Source organism: Phyllobates terribilis, unplaced genomic scaffold, assembly GCF_046119375.1.
Source record: "Phyllobates terribilis strain yellow unplaced genomic scaffold, ASM4611937v1 Scaffold_2__4_contigs__length_985480577, whole genome shotgun sequence".
Classification (NCBI taxonomy): Eukaryota; Metazoa; Chordata; class Amphibia; order Anura; family Dendrobatidae; genus Phyllobates; species Phyllobates terribilis.
This window is the reverse complement of record NW_027362762.1, coordinates 430,577,856-430,589,255: the sequence shown is the minus strand read 5'-3', so window position 1 is coordinate 430,589,255 and position 11,400 is coordinate 430,577,856. Positions and strand designations below refer to the sequence as shown.

The window sequence follows — 11,400 nt, the reverse complement described above, 5'->3', positions numbered from 1 at the left end:
CATAGTTTTACATAGTTTTCAAGGTTGAAGGAAGACTAAGTCCATCTAGTTCAACCCATAGCCTAACATTTTTATCCAGAGGAAGGCAAAAAAACCCATGTGGCAAACACTAAGCTCCACATTGGGGAAAAAATTCCTTCTCGACTCTATACTACAATCAGACTAGTTCACTGGATCAACGCCCTATCAAGGAATCTAGTATATGTAACCTGTAATATTATACTTTTCAAGAAAGGCATCCATGCCCTTCTTAAATTTTAATAGTGAATCACTCATTACGACATCATGCGGCAGAGAGTTCCATAGTCTCACAGCTCTTACAGTAAAGAATCCCCGTCTGTGATTATGATTAAACCTTCTTTCCTCCAGACGTAGAAGATGCCCCCTTGTCCCCGTCTCTGGCCTCAGAGTGAAAAGATCAGTAGAAAGGTCTTTGTACTGTCCCCTCATATACTTGTACATAGTAATAAGATCACCCCTAAGCCTTCTTTTTTCCACAGTAAATAACCCCAAGTGTAATAACCTGTCTTGGTATTGCAGCCCCCCCAGTCCTCTAATAACCTTGGTCGCTCTTCTCTGCACCCTCTCTAGTTCAGCTATGTCTTTCTTATACACCGGAGGCCAAAACTGTACACAGTATTCTAAGTGTGGTCGCACTAATGACTTGTATAGAGGTAAAATTATGTTCTCCTCATGAGCATCTATGCCTCTTTTAATGCATCCCATTATTTTATTTGCCTTTGCAGCAGCTGCCTGACACTGGCCACCAATACACCCAGGTCTTTTTCAGTTACAGTTTTGCCCAGTGTTTTACAATTAAGCATATAATTATACATTTTATTTCCTCTGCCCAAGTGCATTACCTTACATTTATCCCCATTAAAGCTCATTTGCCATTTATCAGCCCAAGCTTCTAGTTTACATAGATCCTCCTGTAATATAAAATTGTCCTCCTCTGTATTGATTACCCTGCAGAGTTTAGTGTCATCTGCAAATATTGAAATATTACTCTGTATACCCCCTACAAGGTCATTAATAAATATGTTAAAAAGAAGGGGGAACCCGGTAGTGTGTGGGTGGGGAGAGTAGATCCCGGGTGCACTGTATAGGGGAGTATATATGGCGGGCACCATCTTAGAGTCAGGGAGTAGAAAGTGAGAGAGCAGAGAGAGAAGGAGGCTGGGAGCAGGGGCTCTGCATGGGCTCTGCTCTGCAGGCAGGCCAAGTCTTAAGGCCTGGGCCTGGAGGAGAAGGAAGGAAAGGAGAGGAACGGAGGAGGCTCCAGGAGTGGAGTGAAGGGACCCCAGGGGTGCGGACCGGCCAGCCGCCACTGCACGCCCGCCGCTACCAGAGTAGGGGGTCAGGCCAAGAAAGGGAACCGGATCCCTCATCTAGTGGAGGAGAGCAACTACCCACAGCTAGTAACTGGAGGCCGTAGCATTGTACGTGCACGGCCCCTCACTACACCTGTTAGGAAGGCATCATATAGGACCCAGGGAAAAGGAACATACGTTTGCCCACCAAGGCCCGAGGCAGCTGGACAGAAACGTGGTCAATTGTGGGGTACGACAGGCCAGAGAAAGGACACACGAAGGGGGTCCTGAAAAGCATTCCAAAGGTACCTGGGAGTTGGCCGAGCCCCTCACCTGGTGAGCACAGCACGACGTAGGCAGCCATTACCTGCAGAAGTGGCTTGGAGTGTAAAACTGTGAGTAAAGACCTTGGACTGCATCACTGGACTCTAAGTCATTACTGTTGCTCCCGCGCACCATCACCCCCACCATCTGCACTCACTGCCCTGAGGCTATACTCCTCCCGTGGGGAGTTATACTACCCTCTGCTGCGCACACAACATCAGCTTCAGCGGTCTGCCCTGCAGCGGCGGTTCTCAGTGACCGCAATCCACGGGTGGCGTAGTCGGACATTCCAACGTTACAAAAACCAAATAAACAGATCCGCCACTGGTTTGGCTCTGGGTATTCCCTCGCACACACGGCCCAGGGGGCGCGTCACATGCATGCAGGGAGAGAACTGCCAGTCACTAGCATTGGGTGGGGAGAAGCTGCTGTTATGTTCCCATTAAGACTAGTCTCCCATGAGGCTCAGTCCCCTTCAGCTTTTACACTATGTATTTTCTCTGAAACGCCTGAGCATTTCAGAGTTAAACATATATGGCTGAAATCATATAGCCACGGTCTGATACATGCTTCCCATGGTTCGGGCAGCATGTATCCGCTGTCAGATTTCCTTTAACACAATTTACCCACTATTTTATTTTTATATATAAAGTTGCTGTTGATGGCTATACTTACGTTTGTTGCATCACATATGTGAAATAGAGTAAATATTACCATGATTTGTGAAATCAAGAGGAGAATATCCCTTAAAAAATACAAAACAATTGTAAGGCTATATTCACACGTAGCAGATATGCTGTAAAATTTTCATCCAAATTTGCAGGTGGAAAATCAACAGCATATCACTTTGACAGCAACAAATCTCATGTTACAAATCTCCAAAAGTGAAAATACATCCATCCGAAAGTTGCATATTAAATTTCCCAGAGGAGCATTGCATGGCGAATAAGCCTCCTTACCTTGACGTGCCAGAGCTGGTGTGTCACTCTCCATAAGGAGAAACGCTACCCCTTAGACCTCAGTCCAGAGCCTCTCACCCAGCCAAATCAGTTCTCATACTTTGCACTGACGAGGGCCAACAGCCCAAAACAGTGTCTGCAAATTGAGATTCTGATTTGGCTTTTATCCTAAGTCGTATTGCATGACTCGTTAAAGGCCTGATTGTGACTTGTAGGATTGCTACTTCCAATAGGTGGCGCTATAGAGTACAAGTCCTCTTTTTCTCTGAAGAGGCAATTTGCATCTGAAAGTTGTCATGTATTACAGACTTTAAATCTGCAGCATATCAATTTTTGTTGCAAGATAACATTGTCCCAGACTTCTTGAAGATTTTCCCTATTGAGTTCAATGAGGAAGTCATACTCTGTAACACACATCAACTGCAAAAACACTTTTTATTAAGTTTAAAATATAGAAAAAAAAAAGAAAACTATACACTCCTTTCTTGGTGCTTCCTTGACTCCTTTGTCTACTGATGTGTGAATGAGGCCTAAATTTTAGGCTATGTGCACACTGTGCATTTTTGGTGCGTTATCTCAGTGTTTTTTCCGCACAGAAAAATGCACCAAAAATGCTAGGTAATCCATGTGCTAGCTAATGCAATGACAATCCTGAAGTGCTGTGTGATCAGGAATTTTCCTGTCAGGATTGTCATTGTGTTTAAATCTGCAACATGTCAATTCTTTGTGCATTTATGCAGTTTTTTTCACCCATTGACTTTAATTGAGTCAGTCAAATCCGCAGCAAAAACACAGGTATAAAAATATTTGCGTATTTGCTGCGGATGTTTGCGGTTTGTTTGACTGACTCAATTCAAGTCAATTTGTTAAAAAAGCGGCAAAAACGTACAAAGAATTGCCTATGGGAGACTAGTCCTCCCATCATCCGATGGTCGATTCCGCTGACAATAGCGGGAACAGGCGCGGCTGAGGGGAGGAGTAGTCTCCTCAGCTGGCGTCTGTGCGCGGTGTAAAAAAAAAAGTTAAGATAAAATAAACACTTTATATTCACCCACCCACCGTACCCCGAGTGTCTCACGGTGATCCGAACACCTGTCAGTCGGCAATACACTGACGGGTGTGCAATCGCTCCCGGCAGTGCATAGCGCTGAGTTGCTGGCACTGAGGTCACTGGAATTCACACAGCTGAACATCAGCTGAGAGCTCCGATGCCCTCATTTACGGCACAGGTGCTGCCTGAGAATTTTCCCAATCAACACTGATGCAGTAAGTGAGATCACTGGAGCTCTTAGCTGATCTTCAACTGTTTGAACTTAAGTGACCTCATTTCTGCAGCACAGCACTATACACTGACAGGAGTGGTTACACTCCTGTCAGTGTATATAGTGCTGTCTTCTACAACAGTCACATCAGTGATTGTTGGTGTGGCTGCTATAGAAGTGACCCAGATCGTCGTGGGACACTGTGGATTATGTCATGACGGCCGACAGGTGAGGGATATTGTTGTTTTTTATTTTTGGTTTCTTACAGGAGAAGAGAGCTTTGGGGATTAGGTGTTAGGAGAGTATACAGTGTTTTTTATTGTTAAATAAATGATTAAAACCGTGTGGAATTTTATTTAAATAAGACTTTATTCTGGCCATGTGTTTATTTAAAAAACCTTACTACGGGGTTAGTAAAGGGGGCGTCTTATAGACACTCTCCATTACTCACCTGGGCTTCATGTCAGCCATCAATACAAGGCTGACATGAACCCCAACCCTATTACCCTACTTGCCACCGCACCAGGGCAAGTGGGAAGAGCGGAGGCTAAGCACCAGATTTGGCGCATCTTATGGATGCGCCAGTTCTGGGGCCACTGAGAGCTGATATTATTAGCCTCAGAGTGGGCCAGATCCATGGCCCCTTGCCTGGCTATTAATATCAGCCCACAGCTGTCAATTTAGTCTTTGCTGGTTAGATTTTATAGGGGGACCCTACATCAATTTTTTTCTGGGGTCCCCCTGTAATCTAGCCAGTAAAGCAAACAGCTGTTATTAATAGCTAGGGAACATTTTTGGCTAATGGCCACTTCCCCGGCTAGTAATATCAGCCCCCAGTAGTTGGTTTTTCCTCTGCTGGTTATGAAAATGAAGCCCATGATCCGGACATACAGTGAAGGAAACAAGTATTTGATCCCTTGATGTTTTTGTACGTTTGCCCACTGACAAGACAGTCTATAATTTTAAGGGTAGGTTAATTTTAACATTGAGAGATAGAATATCCAAAAAAAAATCAAGAAAATCACATTGTATAAATTAGATATATTTTTTTAAATTTTGCAGTGAGAAATAAGTATTTGATCTCTCTGGCAAACAACACTTAATACATGATGGCAAAACCCTGTTGGCAGTCAGACGTTTTTTGTAGTTGATGAGGTTTGCGCACATGTCAGGAGGAATCTTGGTCCTCTCCTCTTTTCAGATCATCTCTAAATCATTAAGATTTTGAGGCTGTCGCTTGGCAACTCGGATCTTCAACTCCCTCCACAAGTTTTCTATGGGATTAAGGTCTGGAGACTGGCTAGGCCACTCCATGACTTTACTGTGCTTATTTTAGAGCCACTCCTTTGTTGCCTTGGCTGTATGTTTTGGGTCATTGTCTTGCTGGAAGACCCAGCCACGACCCATCTTCAATGCTCTTACTGAGGAAAGGAGGTTGTTGGCCAAAATCTTGCGATACATGACCCCATCCATCTTCCCTTCAGTACGGTGCAGTCGTCATGTCCCCTTTGCAGAAAAGCACCCCAAAGTATAATGTTTCCCCCACCATGCTTCACGGTTGGGTTGATGTTCTTAGGGTTGTACTCATCCTTCTTCCTACAAACACTGCGAGTTGAGTTAATGCCAAAGAGCTCAATTTTTGTCTCATCTGACCACAGCACCTTCTCCCAATCACTCACAGAATCATCCAGGTGTTCATTGGAAAACTTCAGATGGGCCTGCACAAATGTCTGCAGGATTTTAAACCTTTAAGGCGTAATGTGTTACCAATGGTTTTCTTGGTGACTGTTGTCCCAGCTGCCTTGAGATCATTAACAAGTTCTCCCTGTGTAGTTTTAGGCTGATCTCTCACCTTCCTCATGATCCAGGATACCCCACGAGGTGAGATTTTGCATGGTGCCCCAGGTCGATGTCGATTGACAAGACATTTTGTATTTCTTCCATTTTCTTACTATTGCACCAACAATTGTCTCCTTCTCACCCAGCGTCTTACGTATGGTTTTGCAGCCCATCCCAGCTTTGTGCAGGTCTATGATCTTGTCCCTGACATCCTTAGAAAGCTCTTTGGTCTTGCCCATGTTGTAGAGGTTAGAGTCTGACTGATTAATTGAGTCTGTGGACAGGAATCTTTTATAAAGGTGACTATGTAAGACAGCTGTCTTTAATGCAGGTAACGAGTTGATTAGGAGTGTCTAACTGGTCTGTAGGAGCCAGAACTCATTATGGTTTGTAAGGGATCAAATACTTATTTCTCACTGCAAAATGCAAAAAAAATTATCTAATTTATACAATGTGATTTTCTTGTTTTTTTTTTGGATATTCTATCTCTCAATGTTAAAATTAACCTACCCTTAAAATTATAGACTGTTCATGTCTTTGTCTGTGGGCAAACTTACAAAAACAGCAAGCGATCAAATACTTATTTCCCCCACTATAGCAGCGCTTTGGATGCTGCATATTTTTGCTGAGTCCAAAATGCTGCATTCTATTGAAAGTAGATAAATCTGCATGTGTTCACTGAACCATGTAGATTTACCGCATTCAATACATTCTAGTTGTCAAATTTCTGTTGCGGAGACTAGCAACTCCGCAAGAGAATTTGACATGCTGCGGTCCTGAAAGATGCGCCACATGTCAGTGTCTGTGGGTGATCCGCAGCCTCAGATGCACGTATAGTGGACATGGGATTTCTAGAAATCCCATCCACTATGCTGTAACATCTGGCCACTGTGGGTTTGACGCTGTATAAATATGTAGCTTCAAACCCGCAGCGGCTCCTGATCGTGGGCACATACCCAAACTCACCCGCAGCAAGTCAAGTTCTGTAGTAGAGACTCTATTCTCTGCTGCAGATTTTGACCGATTGAAATGTCATTACATATAGTGGATCCGCATGTACTGACAACAAAAGTGCGGCATTAGAACACAGCGTTTTGGAGGCAGCTAAAATACGCTGCATCCAAAGTGCTGCTGGTTGCTGATCGTGGTGATGTAGCAGCTAAGCAAACAGCTGTGAACTGTTATTAATATCTAGGGAACACGTTTGTCTAATGTCACCTTCTTAGGCTAAAAATAGCAGCTCTCAGCTGTCCCAGAAATGACATGCATGGGAATGCTAATGGGATTAAGGTTTATGGGATTAGCTGACACAAAGCCCTTTGTTTAGTGATGAAGAGGTGTCAATCAGACACCATCATTACTAAACCTAAGTAAAGAGTTAAATAAACACACACTGAGAATAAAACACTTTATTTGAAATACAACAGACACATTCTTTAATCATTTAAATTAACCAATATACTCAACACAGGTCTAACAATAACTCAATGGTTAAAGCGATGTCCCACTTTTCTTTTTTCAAATATCTTTATTTAGCGCCAAAAAGTATTCATTGCTGTACAAAAACGCATCAAAAACGCACCAAAATCGCGGCAAAACGCGCGTTTTGGCCACAGTGTTTTTCCTGCCAAGAGATGCAGAAACCTTGCAGAAATTTCTGCAATCAAATCTTGAACGTGCACACATATCCTTTCACTTCTTTCTAGTTTTACCCACCTATCTGTTGTAAAAACGTAGCCAATTACATTCTTCAGTGCAGCAAAAGTACACCCAGTCGTCAAACCAGATAATACTGAGAAAAAAAAGATATAACAGAAAAATATAAAGCTAACATTGAACATTTTCCTGTTACATAGCAAACTTTAAAGGATGAATTTACAATCATAAAAGTAAAAATAAAATCATTTGCTCACGTAAATAAGTTTATTGTCAAGATCTTGTATACATCTCCACAAATAAAATCCTATGGCTTGATCCTAGACTTTGGGGAGTTGGTCTCCACTGTAACAATTCTAACCCATGAAGCTACATCACTGCTGGCTTTATTTATGAGCACATTATATGGTAGATTATTTTATATAACACTCAGCCCTGTTATACGGCAATGTGAGCGTACCCTAAAATCAATAGTTTCTTACCTCCAAAACACAGTATAACTTTACTGGATTTTTTAGCTTGTTCAACTTTTCCGGCTCCTAATGCATTTCCCACTCTGACACTTGCAGCTGCACCCAAGCCTACTGGAAACTGTGCAGAAAAAGCAATATAATGAAGGTATTGTTACAATTCTAATAAGATAGTGGATAACAGTATAGCAGACTTAAAAGACCACTCCTGCATCATGTGACTGCAGCTCATCCTTACTAGCTCACACCATGAACCATTACTTCCTCTCTTAATATAAGCCTATGAGAGCCTTCTTCCGCGTCTTATAGACTTACGTAGAGGAAGTGACCTCCAGTCCATACAAAAGACATAGTGTGGACTGGCAAGTCCCAACTGTGATCACGCGATGGATTAAAAACCTCGGAAAACAGCAATGGGTAATTATTTTATTGTAAACACTTTACACAAATTTATGTTCCTTTAATCATATTTAAAATGGGTACCAACTGCATACATTATTAAAGATGTCTCATAAAAATTCTTTATATCTCAACAAAATTTATTAATACTAAGGATGAGTGAACTTGAACGGTAATGTTCGAGGTCCGCACAAAACTCCTAGTGTCCGTTCACAGACGCCGAACAAGGACTACTCCCTGAAGTTCGTGTTACTGTTCGGATTCGGCAGCCCGAGCATCCTGTGTTTCCCACGCTGTCATCTGTGTGAGAAACACTGACTCTGATCGGCGGTAAGTTCATTACTGCCGGTCAGAGAGCTGCGGTTCCCACACTGTCATACATATGACAGTGTGTGAGCCAGCATCAGCTGTGACCAGCATTAAAAAGGTTACTGCCGGTCACAGGCATCGGCTGATGAGAGTAGTACGCCTGGTCTAGCTGATAGCAGCGAGAACAGGCAAGGCTGAAGAGAATATTCATCAGCTGGCGCCTGTGCTATAAATAAATAAATAAATAAATAAATAAATAATAAAAATGATGTGCGGTCCCCTCTATTTTTGCTATCGCAAGTAAAGCTGACAGCTGCAGGTTGCAGCCCCCAGCTGTCAGCTTTATATTGGCTGGTCATCAAAAATTCAAAAATAGAGGGGTCCCACACCGTTTTTTAAAATTATATAAATAAATAATTAAAAAAAAGCAGTGTGGGGTTCCCCCCATTTTTTTCAACCAGCTAAGCTAAAGCAGACAGTTGGGGGCTGGTATTCTCAGACTGGAAAGAGGCCATGGATATTGGCCTTCCCCAGCCTAAAAATAGCAGCTTGCAGCAGTCCCAGAAAAGGTGCATCTATTAGATGCGCTAATTCTGGCCCCTTGCCGGCTCTTCTGACTTGCCCTGGTGCAGTGGAAAGTGGAGTAATATTTGTGGGGTTGAGGTCAGCTTTGTAATGGCATCTGACATCAAGCCCACAGGTTATTAATGGCGAGGCTTATGTAAGACACCCCCATTACTAACCCCAAAGTCAAATGTAGTAAAAACACAGCCAAAGTAAAGTCCTTTAATTGAAATGAAAACATACACTCCTTTATTTGAAATAAACACTCCCCACCCTGTTTCACCTATTTATTAATGTAAAAGTAAAAATAATAAAACAGCATATTCCTCACCTTTCCGCCAATAATCCATTAATGGCCATGTCTCATGACGATCTGGATGGTTTGGAGAGAAGTCACATCAGTGATGCGACCACTATCCATGCCAGCCGGTTCACCTTTCTTTGTTAATTCATTGATTGGTGCAATTATAGCAGAAAAATTCTTAATGAAACGCCTGTACAGTAATTTTATTAAATTCTCTGTAATCAACGCAGAGCCTTAACCGCTTCCCGACTGCCCACTGTACATAAACGTCGGCGCTGCCTGGGCTCTGTGCAGCACCGAAGTTTATGAACGGTTGGCGGTCCCGCAGCCCTCAGGAGCCCCAGGGTCCTACAAGTGCTGCGGTTGCAGTTCAGAGCGACAGCTCTGACAGGGGACATCATTGGGACCTGATCCAATCGTCTATATGCCGCGATCTATAGTGATCGCAGCATATAGAAGATAGAGAGAGGAGAGGGGGTCGTCCACTTACCTCTCCGATGGCCCCCTGATGCCTTCCAGGACCTGCCGTTGCTATGGCAGCTGGAGGTCACATGACCGCCTCCAGATCTGCCATATATGGTGTCCTGCTAGGCTCAGCCTGCAGCTGAAGTCTAGCAGGAGACAGACAGTGTGAAACTGTCAGCAAAGTTCTCATGCAATGTAATACATGTCTATTACATTGCATGAGAACAGTGATTAGAAAAATAAAAATTAATGTCCCATACAGGACTAAGTAAAAATGTAAAAAAAGTCTAAAAAATGTTTTCAAACTGTTAAAAAAAAATTACAAAATAAATAAAAATAAATAAAATATTAAACCAATAAATCCGTATATTTATGCAAAAACAAAAGAGTACACATTTGGTATCACCGCGTCCGAAACAACCCGATCTATAAAACTGTCACACTAACTCCTTGTGTGCACACCGTAATAAAAATAAATAAAAAACGGAGCAAAAAACTATGCTTTTTCATCATATCGCCAAACAAAAAGTGGAAAAAAATGCAATCAAAAAGCAAAATGGAAATAGAAATGGTACCACTGAAAACGTCATCTGGTTCCGCAAAAAAAAAGCTGCCATACAGCTTCATCAGCCAAAAAATAAAAAAGTTATAGCTCTCAGAATAAAGCAATGCAAAAAAAATATTTTTTCTATAAAATTGTTTTATTGTGTAAAAGCGCCAAAACATAAAAAAATATACAGTAAGTGTAGTATCGCTGTAAACGTACTGACCCGAAGAATAATGCTGCCTTATCACTTTTACCACACGCAGAACGGCATAAAAAAAACCTCAAAAAACAATTCCTGAATTGTTGGTTTTTGTTAATTCTACCTCCCAAAAAACGGAATAGAAAGCGATCAAAAAATGTCACGTACCCAAAAATGGTACCAATAAAAATGTCAACTCATCCCGCAAAAAACAAGCCGTCACATGACTCTGTAGGCCGAAATATGGAAAAATTATTGCTCTCAAAATATGGCGATGCAAAAACTAGCGTCTCTTAGTGTGTGACAGCTGTCAATCATAAAAACCCGATATAAATCTGGTATCTCTGTAATCGCACCGACCTGAAGAATAAAGTCATCTCATCACTTATACCGCGCGAGGAACGGCGTAAAAAATAAATAAAACCAATTCTTCACCTGCTACTGATTTGTTTATTATGTCTCCCAAAGATCGCAGTAAGGCTCTGCTCACATTTATCCTGCGCTCTGCGCTGAGCACTTACACCAGAGTTTCCATGTAAATCTCTGAAATACGTGATTCAGACGGAAACCATGACGAAAGATTCCCTGTAATGAGGCAGATGTAGGCCACTGTGGATGCTATCTGGCCTGTGATCCCACGGTGTCATTTTTTTTAGGCGTGCATAAAAGTGCGGTTGGAAACAGTTTTGTGCACTTCTGAAAAAAAGGACACCGCTAAACAGAGGCCAGGCGGAGTCCAGAGTAACTCTGCTGCCTCATTATAGTGAATGGATCCCATAGGGGTTTCATC

The 11,400-nt window shown here is 42.4% G+C and overlaps 1 protein-coding gene across 1 annotated transcript in view; it reads right to left on the bottom strand.

The window, feature by feature from the left end:
* Nucleotides 1–2,119: 2,119 nt before the first annotated feature.
* The window catches only part of LOC141246090 (multidrug and toxin extrusion protein 2-like), a 354,159-nt gene continuing 344,878 nt past the window's right edge, over nucleotides 2,120–11,400 (bottom strand). Inside the window, exons 13-16 of the mRNA XM_073669113.1 lie at nucleotides 7,836–7,944; nucleotides 7,414–7,489; nucleotides 2,313–2,382; nucleotides 2,120–2,146 (exon numbers count right to left, since the gene is read on the bottom strand). Of these exons, the coding sequence (XP_073525214.1) occupies nucleotides 2,120–2,146; nucleotides 2,313–2,382; nucleotides 7,414–7,489; nucleotides 7,836–7,944 (282 nt within the window). The remainder of the gene's footprint in view (nucleotides 2,147–2,312; nucleotides 2,383–7,413; nucleotides 7,490–7,835; nucleotides 7,945–11,400) is intronic.